At 41.5% G+C, this 25,298-nt stretch overlaps 1 protein-coding gene across 1 annotated transcript in view; it reads right to left on the bottom strand.

Annotated features, from left to right (window-relative positions):
* TMX3 (thioredoxin related transmembrane protein 3) overlaps nt 1-23,888 on the bottom strand; it is a 58,102-nt gene extending 34,214 nt beyond the window's left edge. The window contains exons 1-6 of the mRNA XM_090039594.1: nt 23,748-23,888; nt 23,567-23,621; nt 18,211-18,250; nt 14,558-14,681; nt 5,007-5,052; nt 3,220-3,300 (exon numbers count right to left, since the gene is read on the bottom strand). Of these exons, the coding sequence (XP_089895720.1) occupies nt 3,220-3,300; nt 5,007-5,052; nt 14,558-14,681; nt 18,211-18,250; nt 23,567-23,621; nt 23,748-23,784 (383 nt within the window). The 5' untranslated portion in view covers nt 23,785-23,888. The remainder of the gene's footprint in view (nt 1-3,219; nt 3,301-5,006; nt 5,053-14,557; nt 14,682-18,210; nt 18,251-23,566; nt 23,622-23,747) is intronic.
* Nucleotides 23,889-25,298: the final 1,410 nt, after the last annotated feature.

Raw genomic sequence — 25,298 nt, 5'->3', positions numbered from 1 at the left:
AAATATTAGAACTTCTTTTATATTTATCTAAAAAAAATAAGAAAGAAATTAAGCTTTACTAATATTTAATATATGGATTGACACTGGCGCCCTCACTCGGTCTGTATGTCAAACAGTCATGTGTCACGTATGGTATGCGGGGTATCCTGAGGGAAGAGTGGGAGTTCCACAATGCGGAGGGGTTGACAGTGGTGCCTTCACTCATATCCTGGGGCTGTGTGCTCAAAATTTGTTTTACCGATAGGGGTGCGTGATCAAAAAAGTTTGGAGACCACTGTCTTAGACAATGCTTGCTGACCTCCTCCAGGAGAATGCTTTTGGCTTATGAGCAGGGATCTGAGTTTTCCATTTGCTGTGGAAAACCGTGGATTTTCTCCTTTAAAGGAGATTTCTTACCCTGCTGAGTCACCAAGTTGTTTGGAACTAAGAGTCACTGACAGAACACATGAGACCCCGGCCTACGTTGCACTTATCCTAGTATTATACAGGTATAAAATTATTCATAGCCTAATCATGTCACTATTTCTAACATCTGCCAAAGGCCTTGAAGAGGTGCTACAGCTGTCAGTGCCATGAAAGCGGAAAAGAAACAGATCCACTCCGAACATGCCAACACATTATAGGGGTACCTGTCTTTCTGGGTCCCACTGAAGTAAATTCTAATGAAGCCATAATACTAGAGTATTGTTGCCAAGGTACTACTGAATTTCAACAGGATCTCAATACTACTTTCCCCTTGTGTTTTGAGATTTAAGAGATACTAAAATATAGTTCCTTGTGGAGCTATCTGTGCTCCACAGAAGTCATCTTTTCTGGCAAAACAAGAAGTACACGGCATCCTTTCAAGGATGATGTAAATGTTAGAGATCCATCACCACAAAGTATCTTGTGCTCTGGGACTGATTCTGTGGGCTTGCCCACATTAGACTGTTAATCTGACCATGTACCCATCTCTATTTCCAGAGGGAAACATTTACAAATGAATCACAGAATATGAAATTTCTGAGGCTACAGAGACTCTTGAATTGTCTACTTTGTGCATAGAGCCATTGGCAAGATGGCTAAAGTCTGAGACGTCATGATGATAGGCAAGAGAGAAAGTCTTAGAGATGTGAAACAAGAAGTTTCACGAGCTTCCAGTCAGCTGAAAAATAAGAGGGCGGGGGGGGGGGAAACATACTATGAAGAGAGGTCACAAGAAAAAAAAGTGGGTGCATCAAGACATTAAAATCTGACAATATTCTCAAAGGAACAAAAGGAAAAGACTACAGCAAAAAAAAAATTCGGAAGGTTGCAAGCTAGGGTAGATTTAGTGCACAGAACAGTAATGTCAAGTCAAGGCTGTTGAAAAAGGCTCATGAGCATGCAGCCCTTTATACCTCTTTGCTGAGAAGCATGTTGCACAAACAGGTACAGAACACACAAACACTATACAAATACTTCAAAATTGTTGGACAGACTAGAGGCCCTGGGTCCTGTGACACTGCCTTAAGGCTTAAGCAAAAACTTAGCTCAACAAGGCCTCAGCTTCTAGAAGGCCTTCAGCTCCCACCCCTGCCTTCTCCTTAGTTTAACAAAGTCTCTGCTTCTAACCAAGTTTCCCCTTCCCCATTCATTCCTATAAGAAAGTACCAGGCTCAGTTAGGTTGCCAAAAAGAAGGAGTTTCAAGGCCCCTGAAGATCATTTCCTGGTAGATGGCACCTTATCTTCCAGGAGACACAGAAGTACAAAGGAAAATAATGAGACAGTTGGTACACATCCGTTAGTAGCAAAAATGGGTACATCTGCAGGGGTTTCTGAACAGTAACTGATTTTCTTATGCAAAGCAGTGGGATGTGACTTTTTTATTCAATATAGAGATATAAAAATGCAACTGCCCTATCACACTTCAAATGTGAAACCCCTGCACACTTCCCTTCTGCCAGCCAGTTGACAGTGACGTAAGCAGTTTAAACAGCTTACTAGAGAAAAGATAGCAAGTATTATGTGCAGGAAGCCAGGAATGAAGATAAGTCATACAGGCCTGAGACCTAGCCAGCCTAGCTATTCACAACACTAATACACTGAAAATGCATACAAGGTCATGAAATGAAATCATGTCACTAGAGAATTGAAATACACTTCTACTAGCACATCTAATGTGCACTCCGTAATGATATTGGTATCCTACATAGTTTAACAGCCATCACTGCCATTGCTGCACTGCCTGGCCAGGGCTGGAGCTACCCACTGTGCGAGACTGGAGCCACAACAGATGGCAAATGATGGGGTAGAGGAGGACTCTGACCCTAGGCTGGGACCAGTAAGAGCTGCAGAAGCCCCCTGCCTTCCATTTTGCTTTGTATTTGAAACAGACACAAACTGCCCTCCCTTCCCACTGAATTGGGGGGGGGGGGGATCTAGTCTTACATTTGAGTAAATACAGTATTAACAAGAAGATAGCCAGAAGCCATTTACAATTATCGCTTGTTTGGCAATGAAACACAGCAAACATCTACTTCACTGTGCTACAGAGTATAGCACAAAAATCCCCCCTGAATTGGTACCAGCCCTAAAGAGGACACAAGTATAGGAAAATGGAACCCCAATAAAAGAAGGGGACTTCTCAAAAGATTTACCAATCTTGCAAGGCCAATACAAAAATCAGAATGAAGACAGAAGGGAAAAAAGTTAAGGAAACAAAGCTTCTAACATAGGTTAAAACTCTAATTTTAGTTTCATCATAATGGAAAAGGATTGAGGAGAATATACAAAATCATCATTAAAAACTAATATCAATGATTGATACTGATAAATGGATAGTCATTACAACCCTAGAACTGTGTTCTAAATGTGTCCTCTACTGCCTACTTAAGGTCAGAAAGGCATACAAGAGAAGTTACTACAATCATTAGTGATGAATATATTCCTTTCCTGAACACTTACTCTATTTAGCTGAGGTGTTATACATATTTCTGGCTTTAACTCAATTATTGTTTTTATGTGCAACTTATCTTAAAATATTTCTTCCAATTTTACTTAAAATTCTAAAAGCACTTGAATTATACCCAAGATAACTCTTGTTAAGTGAAAGACTGCAAAGCAAAGTTTTAAATACAAGTATCAAATATATTTTTCTATACTGAAAGCTACCATTGGCTCTCATTTCCAGTTAAATGGGGCAGGTAACCCAAATAAAACTAAGTTATGGGCATGCTAACAGAAATATAAATACTTACCCTGCTACTCTGTTGGCAAACTCAATTATATCATCTTTTGTCCTAGGTCCTCTATAGTTGTATGCCAGGTCACCTTTTAAACTGATGAGAACAGAGAGAGAGCGAGAGAGAGAGAAATACACTTAATAGCCATTCATTGCACTTCTCTAGCCTATAACCTAAATTTGGCTGTTCATACGAAATCAAAGCATTTTAATATATTAAATCATCAGTAAATGCTGATGAAGTTCAATTTTGCAGCTAATTAGCCATTAGAAGCCATCTTTACTCAGCAAAATGAGGAGCTCAATGGCCCACTATAATACAAATACTGTGAAAAAATTCAAAGTTTATTAACCCTCTACTGAATAAATTAACATTCCTTTACTACTAATTTCTACAGTAGACGTTGGTACTTGTTTGTTTGCCAGCCACTGTATTTTAGAAATATAAAGATGTTTAGAATATTTGCTTATAACTTGACAGGCAAAAAACACAAAACTTCAGCGTTTATGCCGCAAAAGGGATTATCACGAGCACCTATGTTAACTTTATACTACTTGAAAAAAGCAAAACAAAAAGGACAAAAAAAGTGGAAAAATAGTATCCTGCAGTGTGATTGCCTGCATTAGCAGCAACCTGATAACCTGCAACAGCAGCTAAATCTGCATATGCAGTTATCTTTGTATCTGTATTTGTTCAATACAGAATATTATTGTGTGCAACTGATAGGAAGTACAAACTTACTTCATTTCCTTACGAGAATAAAAAAAAAGGGGGTGGGATTGTGACCTAAAGTGTTAATATTTCCTTTGGGAAAAAAAAAAGAATGCACATGGTTAAGCTACATTATAAATTTGGTGACATTAAAGACCAGTTTCTTAAACATGCATGTCATTTTGACAAATGTCTTTACTTCCAGCCAGTAACATGCTATGTAACCCTGTGAAATGTAACTGAAAAAAATCCAAATAATATTTTGTTATAATTAATCATCTAATACAATCTGTTTATCATTAGACTAAACGTGGTTTCTCCCCCTTAACATACCATTTTTGATGTCTTGACCTTGAACTAAATTTATTAAAAAGAAGATTGTTTATATAAAAGCCCCACCTGTCTTTTCCTTAAACTACACACTAACCCCAAAGAGTTAAAGTTACTATAACTGAAAGATTAAAAAAAATAATAATAATAATTTCCCCACTCAGCTATCAAGGGACAATCTCTGTTCAACTCACTCCTGCTTTGTGTACAAAAGCTCAGCAACGATATAGCACAGACAGTTTAGACTGGTTCTGAGCACCAATCTGAGGTATGCATGCCCAAGACTAACTGCTGAGGTTGTAGGTGCACAGAGAAGAAATAAGTGGGCAGATTGCCACGTTGGCTGTGTGACATTTCTCAGTAAATACACAGTAAGTGTGGCTAAAGTCTCAAACTTACCAGTGGGCATCCAGATGAAGTTTTAGTACCTAAAACCATTACTTTGATTATTCAAACTGACTGGATTTCAAGTACATGATATCTCCTTTAAGTTTAAATATCTTCACCAAATGGATGAAAATGATGTTTAATACTGAACTTGTTTATTCTGTTTTGGTTAAAACTTGATTAGTGAGAACCTTAAAATATTAATTATAACTCATTTTTCAAATCAATTATGCATTTTAGTAATAAAACTTGCAAATCATGCCTCAAAAAATTGTAATTTGTTTTTCCACCATTATAAAGGGGTCAGCAATCAAATTTTTTCTGCCCCCTGCCTCTACATACTTACAAATATAAAATAGGAAAAGTCAACTTACAGCTTAATTGTTGGATAGCCTCGAACTCCAAATTCAGACGCAATACCTGAAAGACATTTCGTTACCACTAAAAGCAAATCAGGTCTTTTGCTTTTATGTATATAAGACTTGTACAATAAATCCTGTTTACTTTCAGCTTGTGAAAATCATTTACTTGCATGAAAATCAGTTCTAACGGATTAAAAAAAAAGATAATATTATTTGTTATATTAATTAAGACAAACTTATCTGATACTATGTCAACAAATTCACTCTGTCATTATAAAAAAGTGCAAGTTGTCAGTCAGCAAATACTAAATGCTGAGAAACCTTCCAAAAGCATTAGAAATGAGATGAAAACAAAAGGCTAAGTTCTGTGTGTGTACTGTACTACATTAAGATGCTTAAAAAGCAGGTCCTGCTTTTGAGCTATGTCAGTAAACCAATGTACATAGATTTTATCTGGGTTTTGGCCCAACCAAACCCAGACACAGTGATAACACTACTGAATAAAACGAAAAATGCTGCAAAAAACAACACGGAGCCATACCAGCATGCAGATGAACTGGAAAAAGAATATTAATCATCTGTCTCACCCAAAAAAGCAGCCCAAGCTATACAGCTCAGCACTAAATCAGTAATGAAAGGTAGATTTGTATGCGTCTATGTATGAAATTATACAGTCCCTTATTGCAGAAGTGTCAAATGAACCCATTTCTTTAACTAATTTAAGCAGATGTCAGATGGACAGGTTCAAATGAATTGCACTTCCGATAAATACAATCAGGTTATTGTCTCGTTGGATAACAGAGACATGAAGCTGGTATAGCTATCAGAAATGTCAAATAAAGTAGATAAGCACTGAACAGGAAACATTCAAGGAAGAATTCTCAGAACTGGGTTTCAGGCTGGATTCCTTCAAGTTTCCAGCAATACCTACTAGCAACAAGTCAAGTAAGATGACAGATTTTTTTTTTTTTAAATGCATTAAAGGATGTGTTTCCAAAGTTCAAAGACATCAATATCAGGGAATTTTAAATGCAAAAGACTGGAAGTAACAATCACTGTCTGGATAAAAGTCATGCGAATGTGGCAGAGGTTTGGTCATGTACCAAAACAACACACACTAATATCTTAGTGTGAAGTGGTACACTATTTCCTGAAATCTATGAAGTGACTTGAGTACTCAAAATGGTAGTGCTAGAAAGGCAGATCAATTGTTTACTTCAAGAGTGTTTAAAAAAAAACAAAACAAAACAAACTGCTAGCCTACATACATGGATACAGGACAGAGAGTATTTGTTACATGAAGATCAGTTTAGAAACAGTGTAAAAGGTCATTAAAAAGCTCATATTTAAAAGACTCTAGGAAAATAAAAGTCTCTAAGGTTTGGGCTGAAAAACATATTTAGTTAAGTAGTAAAGTAACAGAAGAAACAAAAAGGGACATATTACATTGAGGGCTTGAAGATCCAACACAAAGGCAGTGACTGGACAAGGCTGTAACATAAATCCCCAAGAAGAAACTTTGTATCAAGGAGTCCCAGACTGGTACACACAGAAAGACTCACTACAGAAGGAGGAGGAAGGAGACATGTAGGTCATGAGGAAGGTAGCCACAGAAGGCAACTCAGGAATTTCATGGACAGCAGTATCTGAAAGACCTAAAGTTTTCTAACATTGCCCTTTCAATTAAAAAAAACAAACAAAAAAAACAAACAAAAAACCTCTATGGAAGACAAGACTTGGGTATTAGCAAAACAGGCCAGTTTGTTTATTCATTGGGGAAGACAAAATATTCAGCTAGAAGCCTAGTTATCCAAACAGCAACATATGTAAATGATAGAAATAGTATACTAGATGTCGAACAACAAATAAATCAGGAGAGCAAACTTTCAGAAGCCTGAAAAGATTTGGAAAAAACAAAACAAAACAGTATAATGAGCACTGGCACACAGATATGGGACTAATGCATCATGATCTTCCCCCTTTGTGAAACAAAACCATGAAAATCCACAACATTGATAAGATCATCCCTTGTCTCTGGAACATGCCTAAAGTTTAATTAAAAGAATTCCTTATGTTAGCAATTCTACACAAAGAAAGCTAACAAAGTCAACTTAGCAAGACAATGACAGGCACATGCTACTAAGGACTTCTATGTCAGGCACAGGCACTACCCAGAGAGAGAAGAGAAACATTACATGAAGTCATGAACAGAAGCATCACACAAAACATTACAGAAAAAAATACAAGTCCAACAGAATAACACTCCAATGGAACTGACCATCACAACACCAAAATAAGTGGTAGAAACCAATGGGTGACCTATGTACCTAGCAGTGCAGAGAAGGAAAACAAAAAAATGACATAAGCCAATTGTCTCAATGTTCTAAGCTGATTTATAAGCCAGTTGTGGAGAAAACATCATGAAACTTGCAACAAATCCATAAATACAGTTTATACCTTAAGAGAATTAATTTATCTTCTCTTGAGATAGACAGTATTTTAAATCTCCCCTCTCACAAGCCCCGGTTTTCCCAATCATACTTGCCAGTCATAGAAAAAATAAAAGGAACATTCTACAAGAACAAACTCATGCTAAATAGAGGGATGGAATAAGTGACATTAGAAAATTGTGAAGAACATATTAATCTTGCAGACAAAGATTCCAATCTGGTTGGGCTAACAGAAACCTGGTGGGATCCTACCCATGATTAGGCAGTGGGCTATACAAGCAAGATAGATTAGTGGAAAAAAAGAGTGGGGCGTTGCTCTATGTTAAGAAATGAGGAGGACAGAAGAAGGGCAAATCAAAGTCCCATTGGTCAGATTACAAGGGAGTAGGAATGAAAGGGATTTGGTAGTGCGGGTCTCCAGAAGGAAGGAAGAGTTAAACCTAGAATTCTTGAGACAGCTCTCAATGACAGTATGCTCAAAGGACCTGCTAGTTATGGGTGACCTAAATTACCCGAACATCTGCTGGGAGGAGCAGTCAGCCAGGTCTTTCTGTTCATGTAGGTTCTTAACCTGCAAACAGGACCTGCACCTAACACAGAAGGTATGCAATCCCACTAGGCGAAATGCCTTAATCGACTTGGCGCTGGCCACAGGGGAGGACTTGGTGGGGGATCTGCAGGTACAAGGTAACCTAGGAGATGGTGACTACCTGTTGATAGGATTCACTATCCAGCAAAAGGTGGGAAAGATAACTAGTTGGGCAGAAGTGCTAGACTTCTGGAAGGCCAACCTCAACAAGCTCAGGAGATTAGTTAGAGTGGGACAGAAGGATAATAACATCTGTGAGTTGGGAGTCCAGGGAGGGTGGGAGTTCCTCAAGGGACTGATCCTGCAGGCACTGAGGGGTACCATCCCAGTATACACATAAAAGGGAGGCAAAAGAACCAAGAAACCTTTTGGCTGACCAGAGAAATCCAGGAGAGACTAGAGGGGAAAAGAGAGGCTTACAGGCTGTGGAAGCAGGGGGAAGCCACCAAGGAGGAGTATCTCTCTTTGGCTCGCACTTGCAGGAAAGCAGTGAGGAAGGCCAAAGGAGAAACAGAACTCAGGCTGGCAACAAAGATTAAGCACAACAATAAGTCCTTCTTTAAGTACATAGGGAGCAAGGCACCAGCACAGGGTAACACAGGGCCATTACAGGATGGTCTAGGGCAACTCGTAACAGATAGGATGGACAAAGCTGAGCTCTTAAATAATTTCTTTGCATCAGTGTTCATGGACATGGATACAAACACACCTCCCAATGAGACTTTAGTCTGGCATGGGAGAGATACCAATCCACCTGCAGTTAGCACTGACCTAGTGAAGGGGCACATGGAGGTGTTGGACGTATTTAAGCTGGCAGGCCCCAATGATCTTCACCCAAGGGTACTAAAGGAATTGGCTGGTGTCATAGCGAAACCACTAGCACAACTATTTGAGCACTCCTTGCGCTTTGGACAGGTCCCAGAGGACTGGAAAAGGACCAATGTGGTCCCTATTTTAAAAAGGGGAGGAAGGAGGACCTGGGTAATTATAGGCCGGTTAGCCTCACCTCTATTCTTAGCAAGACCTCAGAAAAAATCGTAAGGATCAAATTTGTGGGGGGCTAGAGGGCAATACGATGCTAAGGGGCAACCAGCATGGGCTTATAGCAGGCAGATCCTGCCTGAATAACCTGGTCTCTTTTTATGACCAGGTCACAAAGAGCTTAGATGCAAGAGCAGAGGTAGATGTTATTTACTTGGATTTTAAAAAGGCTAATCGACATAGTGTTGCACCCGATTCTTACAAGCAAACTGAGTAGCTGTGACGTGGATTTTTTCAGTCAGGTGGATGGAAAACTGGCTTATAGGACACACCCAGGGAGTGGTGGTGGATGGGTTGGTTTCTCCCTGGAAAGATGTGGGCAGTGGTGTCCCCCAGGGCTGTCCTTGGACCAATGCTGTTTAATGTCTTCATCAGCGATTTGGATGAGGGTGTAGAAGCACTCTGTCCAAATTTGCAGAAGACACCAAACTATGCGGTATAGTAAACACACTATAGAGGGTAGGGAGTGAATTCAGGTGGATTTGGATGGACTGGGGAAGTGGGTGGATCAGAATAAGATGCAGTTTAACATAGGTAAGTGCAAAATGCTGCACTTGGGGAGAAAGAATCACCAATATACATATAGACTCGGAAGTACCATTCTACAGCAGGAAAAGGATCTCAGAATCATAGTAGATGCAAAAACGAACATGAGTTGCCAATGTAATGAGGTAATAAGGCTAATCAAATTTTCTTGCATTAGCATGTGCGTCACAAGCAGATCCAGGAAGGTTATACTTCCCCTCTATGTGGCACTGGTGAGGCTGCAGCTGGAGTACTGCATCCAATTTTGGGCGTCACACTTCAAGAGAGATGTGGATAACCTGGAAAAGGTTCAGAGGAGGGGTACTCCTATGGTTGATGGCCTGCAGGTAAGATCCTATGAAAACAGACTGAGGGACCTGAATCTCTTCAGCCTCTGCAAGAGAAGGCTAAGAGGTGATTTTGTGGCTGTTTACAAACTCATCAGGGGGTCCGCAGGGAATAGGGGAATACTCTGTTTACCAGGGCATCCCTCAGGGTTACTAGAAACAACAGCCATAAACTGAAGGAGAGCAGATTTAGATTGGACATCAGGAGGAAATTCTTTACAGTGTGGGTACCCAAAATATGGAATGGGCTTCCAAGAGAGGTGGTGCTTTCCCCTACCTTAGAGGTGTTCAGAAGGAGATTAGACAAGCACCTGGCTGGTGGTCACTTGTCCCCAGCGTGCTTTCCTGCCCAGAACAGGGGGTCAGACTCGATGATCTAATAGGTCCCTTCTGATCCTAGAAATCTATGACATCTTCCCTTTCTTCCCCTAAGTTCAACATTTGAGTGTCCTACACCAGACATTCCCAGCCACCAGGCCACTTGGACCTCTGTCCGTCCACCTGAGCGAGCAGCTTCTGTTGCCAGCAGGAACGTGTGGGACAGCCCCAAGAGGGAGGCAGCCAGCTCCTTGCACTCCATTCCACTCCCACACTGGTCCACAGGTCGGGAACCACTGTCCTATATGGACTCTCCAAAACAGATGAACACTACTGTACTGGCTGTAAAAGTCCTTCCCTCATGAAGAGATCCTGCATATCACTCCTTGCAAAAAACTCTGGTCAGTAGCTATATTAGGAGCAGTGCAAATCCAATTAATTAAAGCTAACCTTTAACAAGGGGAAGTGGAAAGAACAGCAAAGAATATCTCCAATTCTACACAGTTTTAAACATGTGTTCCCTTTTAACAGGATTTACTTCTTACAACCTTAAGTTATCTGCCTTTTAACAGGCCAACACCTTGCCAACATTTAGTACTCTAAAAAAAGTATATAACAAGTACCAGCTAATGCAACTGGCAAAAAATAACTTCAGCTATATAGGTAATCCAGGTTGTAGCCATATTGGTCTAGAGGAAAAAGCAATCAGGACTCATAGTAGAGATGATGTTTTTTATTAGATCAACAGGATTTTTGCAAAAAACAAAAATTCTTTAATTACAAGTTTTCAGGCACAAACACTGTGCATCAGGCATTGGAGATAAGATTGTACAAGTCTGTAAAACAGGAGACACTGCTTCTGTCTTAGTTGAAAGGTAATTTGCATCATCACAGAACCTCACACAGAGCTGAGAGACTCCATACCAGCTATGAACCAAGTGCCCAGAGGAATTTTCCATCTATTGGCTCCTCTGTGAAATCCTATGAAATATGAATTTTCATTTGTACCCAGAAGAACTTTTACAATCTTTTCTCCAATGCCTGATGTTTGTGCCCAAAAACTTGCAATTAAAGCAATTTTTGGCAAAAATCTTGGTTGGTCTAATAAAAGATATCAACTCTACTATGAGTCCTGATCGCTTTCTCAACTATACATACACATTGATAGGTTCCAAACTAGTTGTTATGGCTCGGGAAAGAAACCTTGGAACCACTCTAGATAGTTCTTTAAAAACATCAGCTCAATATGCAGCAGCAACCAAAGCAACCAGTAAAATATTGGGCATCATTTAGAAGGGAATTGAAAACAAAACAGAGAACACTATCACTTCACGATACAAATCCATGGCATGCCCATATCTTGAATACTGTGTACAGTTCTCATCCCCACTTCTCAAAAAAGATGTAGCATAATTAGAAAAGGTATAGAGGATGAAAGCCAACATGATCACTTTCTATACCAGGAAAGAATAAAGAGGCTAAGACTCTTCAGTTTTTCAAAGGAAAGTCTGAGATGAGATATGATAAAGTTGTATAAAAATCACGAGAGGTAAGAACCAAGTGAACAGGGAACTGTTGTTTACCAAAGCCCCAGAATATTAGAGCTCAGAGGCACCTGCTGAAATCAGTCAGCAGCAGGTTTAAAACTAACAAGAGAAGGTATTTTTTAAGCATCAGGTGGAATTTACTGCCACAGGTGATGGAGGCAGACTGCACATCCAGGGTCAAAAAGGGATTGGCTATAACATCTATGGAACAGAATGGTTGGAGATGTTTACTCTGACATCTCTAACTCAATAAATGGTGGATGCCAGGAAGGATATTGCATGGGAGATAGATCACTCTAGAGATATCTGGTTCAATGCTCTCCCTGCATAACATCCATTTCTGTCAAGAGATGGGAAACTGCGCTGTATGGAATATTGGTCTAACTCAGAACAGCACATCTACAAAAGTCAAAGCTTTCGTAAGGACACGTTTGTGTAAAATACAGGAAAGTGTGTTACAAGACTTCTAATTGAAATTGTATGTGCAAATAAATAATGAACCCCAAAAGTCCACTTAATATCTATATAAAATAACTAGTAGTTATTATACAATCCTGCACAAGCCATATGGAAACTGAAGTGCTGTTGAGAAGAGAAAGTTATAGGAAGCATGATGTGCTACGGTATTTCAAAAAAACCCAAAAAGAACACAGTACATTTTTATGGAAGAACACTTAAGGTTGTGCACTTTCCTTACACATTTTTAATGCTGATAAGTCATTTTTGCCAAGAACAAGACAAGTTAAAAGTGTAATCATGTAAGAGTGTAAGCCCATGTGCAGAGCAGCAGTGTTTCCAAAATGGATCACCCTATCACAAAGCCTTGTTTACCCAACACAACCTTTCTTGTGTAGGTGTTAGCTGCAGCAGAGGACAAAATGATTTTCTAGTCCTTTGTCAAGAGAAACCCAGTGCTTGGAGTGATGATGTTCAGATATTCAACAATGCAAAGCACAAGGTTAGCAGCTCTCTAGAACACCACACACAAAGGGCAGATCCGGAGGGGATGTAGCAGAATAATCACACCCCTTTCTGGTTGTGACATATATGTGAGCTTAGTATGGGATCTGGCTAGAGTACATGCTTTCACTGATGCTCATCCCCTGTCGCTGAATTAAGCAAGGAGGAGAAGAGGGGAAGGATGAAAAGCAGCAGTGCTTAGCCCCTTGGTTCCAGAGCCATACTGAAGTTCAGGTTCCAGCCAGACCCTGCTCATGTCAGCTGGTGAGCTCAGAGCTCACTGCTATCATGGAGCTTCAAGAGGAACCCATGCTAACCAGGCAGCAAAGTCAAATCTCACTGTTCATGCACAAAAGTGGGAGGTGGGGACGGGGGGAGAGAAGGGAAGACAGACAGGGGGACTTCACCCTCCTGCCCCATTCCTGGATCCAAAACTGCAACATACTGATACTTGCTTTGGGGTAACCTCAACTAATGTCTCCATTTCTTATCCTGCACCCCTCAATTTCAGTGTCATCTGCAAGTGTCACACTTTAAAAAAAATAAAAATAAAAATTTAAAAGCGATCTATTAAAATCTTCAGACTAAGGGTTTTTTTGTCTGCTTTCTTTATTGTGAGCCTTCAGAGATCATTTTTTCCTAAGGTTTCTTTTCAAAAGTGAGGAGCTAGTAATAACCTCCCCCCACAACCAATGAAAGCTGGATCTTCCCATGATCAGAAATTCACAAAAGGATCTGCATTAACATAAACATTAAAAGACGAAGAGAAGTAGCATCATTACCACTGCAGTTGTTCGTATTCTAGTCAGTTCACAGTTGAATGGATTTGGTGCTAAACAAAGGTATACGATTTTTTTAAATAATGCTTATAGAATATAATTTAAAGAGATACTTCGTTTCATATTACAGATATCCTGTTTACCTGAATCCAAGATGATGTCATATTTAAGATAACCCCCCAATAATTAGATACTATTCATGTAATATTATGACAAAATTTATTACAAAGTTTTCATCAACATACAGAATACAATTATGTGGGGGGAAGGAGGAAAGGGCATCTTAAAATGTGTCCCAACACTGGCTGTGGTGGAGAAGGAAATGAGCAGAATGGGCAAATAGTAGGGAAGCAGCAGCATAGTCTCTCCCCCTACACTGCATTTGAGAAAATACAGTAAGTTTTCTTAAAGATTAATGAGAAACCTGCTATCCCATGAGACAATGGATTTTCACACAGTGTGGGTACATCTGCTGGCCAACTGGCCATCTGAAAACAATTTACAACGCCAGAAGTGTTAACACATCTCCCTGGCCACCAGCAAAATAAGCAATCTAAAACAGTACCAGTTGTGCTTCAGGGCAGACTCTAAAGCAGAGCATGTCCCTTATGAAGATAATAGAAAGGAAAAGAAAAAAAGAGCCTTTATGTTGAACAAGTGAGAAAGATCCTACTGGAATACAAGTAGGAATGAATAACATGGAGAAGAGTGAATGTATTGCTCCCTTTTAAAAATAAAAAAAAATATCACAGGTTCTCTCTTCTGCCTGTGTTAATTACATAAGATTTCTGTGGAAGGGTTAAACACAGAAACCTGAGTCAAAAAATCACTAATAGTGGAACATAAATTAACAAACATAGCTATACATTTCTAGGTCAAACTCCTCAAGTATATACATGATTTTCCCCACATAACCCTTTTCTACTGTTTGACCTTCTAGTCACTGTATTTTCAAAGTCAAAAGTCCAGTAATACCCTCAAACCCCACCTATACCTGCCATACTTACTAGAATAGGAAGTTGCATCCATCTTTCCAACTTTTACTGGAGATCCCATGTTTTTCATCTCTATTCCAACCTCATTCCACACAGGCTCCAATTTCTTACAATGGCCACACCATGGTGCATAAAACTGAGAATCAGTCAGAAATATTGCATTACTAAGACTAATTACATTGTTGTATGAACAACATGTTTAACTTTTAATACATGCACTTTGCCAAATCTTATTTTCCAGAGAAATAATTATTTCTCTGCCCTAGAACCAAAAACATGCCACTCTAGGTCTGAGTAAGTTAAATTTCAAGATTGCTTTTCATAGTAAAGGCATGGTTTAAAATGGCTATATCCTGCTATGCATTAATATACGAATTTCTGTCCTAATAAGCCTTCTTTCTTACCTTTTAAACAGAGGCCTAGAAGCATTATTAATGTATCAGTTCTGTTCCCTCCCAGGATTATGTAGTCTGCTTTTGTCCTTGAAACAGAAGTGGACGTGGAGGGGACAATGTTGTCTGAAAGATCTGGAGACATACAGCAAAAGCTTTGTTATCCGGCACCCATGGGAAATGGGGGGTGCTGGATAATAAAATATGCTGGTTAACCGAGAGGCCTGAACAGGCTTCTTTGCCTATTCGGGTCACTGCCCCTTCTGCGGGCCCTGAGGGACAGGGAGGTGGGCCCCACACAAGCTGCTATGCCCCGGGTCATTGGGGCTCAGCGAAATCGGAAGTGCCATGGTGGGCACTTCTGGTTTTGCTTTTACTTTACAAGGCGACATGCCAGTTAATAGAGCATGCCAGCTCATAAGGTACAAGTTAAGGCAGCTTTTACTGGACATAAGAATTTGATTTTATCTGCAATTGCTCCTACTTTCCAGAGCCTATAGATAGCTTACCATAAGCATCCATGGTACGTGGGCACATGCAGGAACAGTGCTCGAGAGGAGGGACCAGTGAAGAAAAACAGGTCCTTAAGCCACTCTCTGGACTTTATATTTTCAAATTCATAGACTGTAAGGCCAGAAGGGACCTTGGAAGATCTTTCAGTTCAGCCCCCTGCACCAAGCAGGAAAAACTGGGGGTCAGGTGACCCCAGCAAGGCGACTGTCTAGTCTCCTCTTGAAGATTTCCAGGGTAGGTGACTGCACCACCTCTGGAGGGAGCTTATTCCAGTCTGAACACCCTAACTGTGAAGAAGCTTTTCCTAATGTTGAGCCTAAACTGATCTTCCAGGAGTTTGTGGCCGTTACTCCTAGTTTTCCCCAAGGGTGTCCTGGTGAACAGTTGCTCACCGAGCCCCTGATGTACTCCCCTAGTATACTGGTTAGCTGCTACCAGGTCCCCTCTTAGCCTCCTTTTCTTCAGCTCTGAAGAGTCCCAGATCCTCCAGCCTTTCCTCATATGGCTTGCCATGTAAGACTCTGATCATATGGGTGGCTCTTCTCTGGACACTCAAGTTTGCTTATGGTCCTTGTTAAAGTCTGATGCCCAGCACTGGATGCAGTACTCAAGCTGTAGTCTCACCAGTGCTGAGTCAAGTGGAAGAATAACCTCCTTGGCTTTGCTGGAGATGCATCAGCATGCCGGAGTATTATTTGCCCTACTGGCTACAGCATCGCACTGCCAGCTCATATTCATACTGTGGTCTATTATTACCCCTAGGTCCCTTTCATTCATGATGCTAGTCAGTTTGGTACCACCAAGCCTGACAGTGTGTTGGAGCACTTTACATTTTTTAACGTTGAACATCATCAGATTCCGATCCACCCAACTTGCTAGCCTGACTAGGTCCATCTGTATCTGTAGCCTATTTTCAAGCGTGACCACGCTTCCCTGTAACTTGGTGTTATTCGCAAACTTGGCCAGTGAGCTCTTCACCCCACATCAAAATAATGAATAAAGACATCAAAAAGTACTGGACCAAGCACTGACCCCTGCGGGACACTGCTGCCCACTTCTTCAGATCCATTCACTATGACTCTCTGGGTCCTATCCTGCAACCAGTTTCTTGCCCACCTCATGGTCTCAGAGTTAAGCCCACAATCCTCCAATTTTCTTATGAGGACATTGTGGGATACTAGATCAAAAGCCTTTTGAAAGTCTAGGTATACAATGTCAACCTGCTCTCTCGTGTCCAGGTGGGGAGTTACCTGCTCATAGGAGATGAGGTTGGTCAGGCAAGACCTGCCTGTGACAAAGCTATGCTAGCTGTCTTACAATAGCCACACCAAGGTGCACAACTTTTCTAGGATTTTCCCTAGGGTGGATGTTAGGCTGATAGGCTTATCGTTATCTGGGTCCTCCCTCCTACCCTTCTTGTGGATGGGAACAACGTTGGCCCTCTTCCAGTCCTCAGGGACTTCCCCAGAGTGCCACAAGTTGCAGAAGAATTTTGGATGAAGATCATTTGGTCCTGCTGACTTGTATATATCTAATTTTTTAATTGGTCATACACCAATTCTACAGCAATAGTAGGAAGGTGACGATTCCTACCATGCTCATCCTATACTCTATCTGGAATTGTTCTCTCCTCGGTCCAGTGAAAGACTGAGGCAAAGTAGTCATTCAAGAGTTTACCTTTTTCCTGGGTGCTGGTAACCAGCTTTCCTGAGTTGTTGAACAATGGCCCCACATTCCCATTTGTTTTCCTCCTGTTTCCTATGTACCTAAAGAAAGATTTCTTGTTGTCCTTGATTCCTGTTGCTAATCTAAGTTTGGTCAGTGCTTTTGCTTTTCTTATCTGTTTCCTGCAAATGTGGGCCATCCTGGAATAGTCCTCGAATGAGGAAGGCACTGAATATTGAATAGAAGCATCTTGTAATCCCATGTTCACATTTTTATATTAAAAGAGCTTGGGGACTTGCTGCCGTTCTCCTGCATGCCCAAGACTCCTATACTCAGTGAAAAGGACGGCTCAATTCCTATTATTTAATGGGGTAGGATCAGTACACAAAGGAATAGAAACCCCAGCTAAAGGAAATGGGAGTTTGTCCTCTTATAATTTACTGATTTACTAATTCTGAAAATACAACAAGTAATTTATTACTTCTCTCGTATCTTAATAAATCTGTGCTACTTGGGAAATGATCATTTACCTCACCCCAACCCTGAATTTAGTTTTATCACATACTACAACAAGCTCCATTTATTGACCTAGTCTCTAACTTATACCATATGGAACATAATGAATCCTTTCAAATTTACTTCAGGGTAAAACAAAAGTACCTGAACTATTAAATTTAATATAAACAGCCAACAACATAAGAATGAAAATGTAAAGCAACTACAAGTACAGAGCAGAGTCTTAGATCCACCGATGTGGACAGACCACCTCTTGAATACTAATATCAAGAAGATAATTTCCTTTTTTTTCTAAAGAAAAGTTCTAAGCAACACCAAAATGAGTAAACACAGAACAAAGCTTGTCTTTTTAAACAGTTGCTACTAATTCCTGGATCATCTTGCACTAATGCAGACAGATTGCTTATCCATCCTATCAATAGAGATAAGTATGTCATCTTTTTCCCCACTGTTCATAGAAGCCACCTCAATGACTAAGCAGCTTTACCACATTATCTAGACTATGCTGTGCTTTACCTTCAAACTAAGCTATTGAAAAGCAACAAAGTGCAAATCTCAATATTTCTCTCTCATACTCACATCTACAAGCCAAATGTCATCTTTACGGTTTTCTTTAAACCTGGAAAGGGAAAGGAAACAGTTTATTTGTGTATGGACACATAACAAAAAAACATTCAATATTTGTTTCTGAAGGAAGGAAGGACAAACAGGCAGTGGTTTAAAAAAGTCAGAAATACCAAAGAAAGCAAGCAAACAAGTGGCTCCTATTAGATTACCTCCTTTAAAAAAGTTCACAAAAATTGTAGAACAATTAATTTCAGGGTAGCAAGCAGCAAAGTAAATCTGCAACCCACTTTTCCCCCCTTTTATCCTGATGAAAGTTATGCCTATGCATGGATGGTACCTTATAGCCACTCTAATGTCTGTTACTATAAATGCTCTCATTAGTCTAATACATAAATCTAAATTATTAGTTCAAGTTATGCTGCAACTAGGCAACTATATTCTTAGCAAAAGTAACTGTATACAAAGATATACAAACACTAAATTCAAACTCAATTAACCTGCAGACATTTCCTCCATCGCTGATTTTAATTATAACTGACTTAATGGGAAACTAGGCGCACATTCCCCCCCACCATTTGACTTACTTTTCCAAGAAAGTAACAGCAGAGAATAAGTTTAAAGATACTAATGTATCTTTGCTCAGACATTAAGAAGTCCAGATATGATTGTCTAGTTCCAAAACCGCAGAGCTGGAGCACAACTGGGTACAACTGCAAATCCATTTTTAGGATCTCAGGTGTCTTGTGTACTCTATTTTTTTTTTATTTATATATATGCACACAAGAACATATAAATGAAGTCCTTAAATACTTCTTGAAACCAAAGAAGGGTGGAATTATCTATGTATTTACCAGCTTATTTTTCTTAGTGCAATCATATCATAATTAGTATTAATTGTGGAAACATTTTTTTGGGAAACATTAAACTTACAAATTGAACAAGGTCTTACAGCACTGCCTACATCCAAATGTAACATAGGTGCATTTTACATAAAAGGTTATCTAATGCTGGCTGGCAATGCTCTTGCTGTGACAATCCAAGCTTCTCTTGTGGAGAAATTATTACATGTACCAAACAGTGCAAGAGGTGGTGTGTGTTACTTGGTCCTTGTTATACAAGTGCCACGAATATCAATATCTGATAGTTCATATCAGACAGTCAATGTGATCCCTTTCGACCTTTAAATGTAACAGGTATAAATGATCTACTGGACTACCATATGACTGGTTGCTAGAAACCTGGAACCCAACTAGTGAAAGAAAAAGGCAGAAATTAACTTTGTTTATCAAATATAAATCAGGATTTTGTTGCTTTTCTTAATTCTTGTAAACAAACAACAAGTGTCACATGGAAGCTAAAACAGGGTTTTTATATCAGATGTATATGGAGACAGAGATCAAGTTATACAAAGATTTGGAGTTTATGAGAGACCCCCAATTAGTGGAATACATGCAAAGTAGGTATCAACTTCAAACAGGACAATGGTAATTGTAAATATTTGAAAAGCTACATAAAGCAGGAATTCCTTTAAGCAATCTACCAATATTCCCTTTGCTGAGAGAGATTAATTTTACTAAATGTTTGTACTGTAGAGCTAAAGAAAGAACTAGTTACATTCTATAATCCCTCGTGTATCTTCAAAGAGAGAGTCAGCTAACTCCCAATTACACTCTTAATCATTAGAGATGATGCAAGAACCAGAAAACAACTACTTGATTTGCAGATTCCAGATTGCATTTAAAGTTAGAATGTTAACTGTAGCTTTTAAGATGCGCAACGGGGGGGGAGGGGGGGAGAATCACCCCTGCTCACCTCCAAATTATCTATGGACGTTTTTCAACATGACTGACAGCCATGAAACAACAACAACACCCCCCCCGCCCCACACACACACACCAAGAATATGAAGGCATATTTTCAAAGTGCCCAGTGTAGTTCTTTAAATAAGAAACAGGAAACAGGCTAGAGAAACCAAAGAAATGGATGCAATGCAGCAGGTAAATTAAATTTCCCATTTGAACCTTTGATGTTTCCCCCCAAATAATTTACCTTTACATAATTAATTGAATATCACACTCACAAGGCAAGAGGGACTGTTCAAAAGTTGTGTTAGTAACAGATTATTTATGAAACATACCCTGAGTTATTAAAGGATTTTCATCAGTTCAATTATTTTTATACTTTTTGCTTTTACATGTTTATCTTGGGTTAATAAAAGCCAAACTATGCTTTAACATTCTTAATGTCACAGAAATCAAAGGTAATTTTAAAAAGAAAAAAATTTTTTGTAAAAATTGAAAAAAATTAAGCTTGTTTATAAAGTTTAACTTTTACACCAAATTTAGAACAGCACCATTTTCACCTAAATAGACTAGAATAAAGTTTAAGCATTTTTGACTTTACAAAGTCGTACTCCTAATTTTTAATTATTTAATGATTTTGTACATGTTCTTGGTGGGGGGTAGGGGAAGCAAAATTAATGCTACAGTTATGTACTGAAGTAGCAGTGCTCAACCTGTCTTGTCTGCAGTCACTTTAGTACTAACTAGATAAGGGTAGAATGGAAGCAGGAAAGAAAGAATAGTGGCACGCCTTGCCCAAATTGGAATAGCAAAACAGTGATATGGGTAGACATAGAAACTAGGTCTGGGAGATGCCACTGGTCCCATGTTGCCACAGATAAGATCCTGACACTGCTCCCCCGCCACCAGATATCTGGACCTGTGAGGACCTAGCTGATGGGCTAGAGACTGAGCACCACTTTGTGAAATGATTAGATGTAAAAATGTTATCGTATTTCATTTGCAACTTTCTGCTGAAATTCTGGATGTTTTAAATCCATAACCATGCAAGATGATCTAAGAAGTCCTGTCTACAGACTACTGACTTTCTAATACTAGTATTTTCTGTCTTTTACCCCTCAACACCAAGCCATCATTAAATATTGATAGGCAGTTATGTGCCCATATATACAAGAATACATATATTTTTCCTGTACTTAATAGAGTCAATTATGAAGAATTTACATAAAGTTAGCACTTCAGTAATACCAAGTAAACCAAATTTGATCACCAGGAAAAGAATTCACAGCCATGTATTGTAATAATACATTTTCTGGACCTTTCAAGTACTAGTGATGTATTATTTAATGTTAAATTATGATGCCATGATACATATTACAACAGTCTAAGACAGTGATTCTTAAACAGGGTGCCATGAAATCCTTCTAAGCCGGCCACATAATATTAGTACTATTACATGTGCAACTATCTCTATCTATCGGATTCCCAAGATAAACCCAAAGATTTCAAATAGGAATCCACAAGGTCAAAAAATTCTGTTGACCTTTATCAGCTTTATGCAACAGAAGAATTGTACTAGTATTTGTCCCCAGTCAAAAAACAAGTGGATGCTAAGAAAGAACTAGCTTCTTCTGAGGGGTGTCCTGAGAGCAAAGAGGCTGAGAACCACTGGTCTATGGTAAGCCAATGGGCTTAATTCTAGCAGCTCCAGAGTAGCAAGCTCTATAGGCTGAATGCTACAGATACTAAAGATAGGTAATAAAGAGGATTCAATTTTAAGGAGGATGATGGGTATTGCTAAAATAGATTCATAGAACACTTTCTACAGGGGCTGGTTTGGTTCTGGGTGCCTCCCTTTTTAAAAAAACAGCTAAGAGTTAGGGTGGTCGTGAGCAGGGATGTGAACAGTGAAACAGCTGGACCCCCTTTCTGTAGGAGCAGCAGCTAGGGATTTTTTAATCCCATCCTCAAACATACTGGGCTGCTTAGAGTCCAGGCTCAGGCCAGGGCAGCAACAGCAAGTTTCATCCCCCTGCTTTGGCCTACTAGATGTTCCCTACCAGCTTGGAGGCAGATGCAGGGAGGAGAACCCACCTGCCCCTTGATGCCACAGCTGCAGGCTGAGCCCAGCCCCTCCCTTCCCCCTTCAGCCTGGATGGAGCAGCTGTGCAGCAGAAGCAGCGGGGGTAGGGAAGGGGAGAGGAGGTGCTTCAGCAGGGATGTAAGGGAGGAATTGTTACCTGCTTTGGGGACCTGACAGTCCCCAACTGCTGTTCCTGTGATGTTGTCTGCTTGCCCTGGTCAGGGAGAAGGGTGGGAGCAGTGGGCGCAGCCACCCCTGCAGCACTGGTTATGGCTTCCACACCCCACTTTGCAAATCCTGGATCTGTTTCTGGTTGCATATCTGGAGATCTACTTTCTAACTGTACCTATGTCACTGTCTTGCTGTACAACTTTGTTCTCTCTCATATAGGTAGTCCTCAAGAGGCTGCAGGCAAGAACTGTAACAGGTTACTGTGATGCCTACCTTGCAGGATAGGACTCCTGCAAACAGCATAACTCCACTGGACCCATGCTACCACTTGCTGCTGGATTTTTAAATGCAAGAGATGAGCTCGAAGAAACATCAGCAATACTCCCTGTCATGGGCAGGACGGCTGCTTTGAGTTTCCTTTTTGACCCCCAACCAGGTCAAATAACAAGCCACAAAACAATTCATGCATCAGTGGCGCAGCGTGCCTCCGCACTGAGAAAATGGCAGCGGTGCACTTTGAACTAAAACAGGTTCGATGTGCTTTATTTCACTGCTATTTTCTCAGTGCAGGGATGGGCCGTGTGTTGCTGACACACATGATGCGCGTGCACTTTTAAATTAGCATGACTCGCTAATTAAAGCACCCGGCTCCACATCATCAGTAGCATGTGTAATAATGCCCAAAGACACTGCCTTCACAAACCCAAACCCTGCACCCCCTGCTCTGACATTCCAATGCAGCTTTGCCAGGCGTACAATAAATTATCGTATCTGCACAATAATTTCACGCCTCATACAAGTTACGATCAAAAACAGTAAAAGCATTCAGAATGTACGATCATTTGAGGCAGCTCATTGATGAAGCACAAGTGAAACCCAAGTCGCTCTCAGAGAGCCTTAACCAACTTTCAGACTTGCCATCAGCGCATCCTCATGACTGCCTGCCTCGAAATAAAGGCTTCCACTTGGATGACCTGGGTCTCACTCCCTCACCCACCAGCCAGTCGTAGCCAGCAATATGAAGTAAATAAGATGACTTATCTGCATACTCATTCACATTTGTTTTTTTTTTTACCCAGCATAGTATTGCTTTGCACCAAATGCGATCGTTTCGAGCTTCCACAACGATTCTGTCATAGTTAAGACCTGGCAACGCTGCCCCGATGACCGCAGGATAATGCCTCAGGCAAGCTGCTCGGCTGCGGGGCGGGGGGAAGCAAGTCCGGCCGGAAAAGGCCCCCCCGCCTCGGCCCCCCGCAACAAGCGGACCCCACCCCCGGGAAGCAGGGAGGTCGGGCTCGGGGGTACTCACGAGTCGTCCAGCTCCGCTACGGCCGCCGCCTCCGAGGCCAGGACCAGCGCAGACACTGCCGGGAAGACGGAGGGATCAGGTCAGGCCCGGCGGAGCGCCCACACCCCCGGCAGGGCCCGGAGCTGAGCGACGCTGCCCGCCACACCTAGCATCTCCCCCAGGAGCTCCGTGCCCGCTTTACCTGCCGCCCAGAGGAGCTGCCGCCCCGCCGCTGCCATGTTGCCAGGATCCTCTCTCCACCCGGCCGGAAGGGGAAGCGTCTCGTGGAGACAGCACCACGCATGCGCATGCGCGCGGGAAGCAAGCAGGTGCTATTACCGCTCTTCGTTCAAGGCCAAAACGGGCGGGTGGCGGCGCCTGCAGGCCCCGCCCCCTCTGTCCCCAGTGAGCCAATGGAAGCAAGCGGGGCGCCGGGCAAGGGCAAGACGCCTCGCCCCGCCCCCGGCGTGCTGTGGACTTTGGCGGCAACTGTGACGTGCGCGCCCCGCGGAAAAGGGGTGGGGCCTGGAGCAATTTAGCGCCTCTGTGCTTTGGGGCGAGTTACGGCATATTTGGGCTTCAGGTCTGCCCGCACTGCCAGCGTACTAGCATTCCTGCTGGTGAAGGCAGTTGGTAATACCTTAGCCTTGTGTACTTGCATGGGGGAGGAGAAGGGAGAGGCAAAGAGCAGCTCTGGTTAGGTGCTACCCCCCGGGGCAACTGAGGGGGGCAGATTCTGCTTCAGGGGGATGCAAAGGCAGAGCTGGCAGTTGTATGGGGGAGGCAGCATGGGCCAGTATCCAGGCTTCAAGTTATATTGTAACTTGGCAGGGTCTGCAAAAAAAAAAAAAAAAAAAGGTGGGTTGCCCATCACAGTGTCCTAATAAGTTGAGAGACGTGACCCCATTATGGCTTTTAAATCTTAAAAGAGGAGCTCTTATCTCTTAATGGGGTGCTCAGCCCTTTCCCCCCAGTTCCCCTTTAATTGAAATCCGGCTGGTATTTCCTTTTCCTTCCATGACTGTGAGGCAGAGCTTTCTTAGGGTGGTTTCTTGACTGGGTCAACTGTGTGGTTGGTGATGGAGCATGACAAGCTTTCTTGAAGGCTGGGCTCTTCTTCACACCTTCAGGTCCAGCTCAGGCTGGAGCCCTTTGAGGTCCAGACCTTGTTCAGGAGCTTGTCTTAACTATCACAGCTAGGCAGGTGGTGCAATGGAAGCTGTCACCCAAAGAAAGCCTTGCGTTTAACAATTTCCTAGGTCAGTGCTACTCAGCCTCTTTGGCTGCTAGGCCCCTTGGGCAATGCCTGTTCCGTTTACGGCCCGGATCTAACTGGTGGTCCCAAATTGGCACCTGGGATGGCCGTGGCAGGACCCAAGCCTAGCCCTGATCCAGTGTGGGGTTGTGGGAGGTATCATCTGGCCCCTCCCTGTCTGTACTGGAGAAGGAACTACAGGATTTTGGATTTGGGAATGTGGCAGCAGGGGAGGGTGGCCATATTAATTGCCACTTTTCCCCTGTTGCCAAATTACTGGACCTGCAGGGAGCCCTGTGGACCAGATACCATGGCTCCTCAAGCCACATTTGGCCTGTGGGCTGGAGGTTAAACACTCCTGCCCTAAATAGTCATGACTGCAACATCATGCTAATACTACCTTTTACATCTGAGCAGCAGGGCCAGTGCAAAGAAGTGTAGGTCCACCAGGCAGTGCCCAGCACTGATAGGGGAGTGTGAGTAGATTCAGAACCTACC

This window comes from Crocodylus siamensis, chromosome 3 (assembly GCF_052110815.1).
Source record: "Crocodylus siamensis isolate JL-2025a chromosome 3, ASM5211081v1, whole genome shotgun sequence".
NCBI classification, from domain to species: Eukaryota; Metazoa; Chordata; order Crocodylia; family Crocodylidae; genus Crocodylus; species Crocodylus siamensis.
This window is presented reverse-complemented; position numbering and strand designations above follow the sequence as displayed.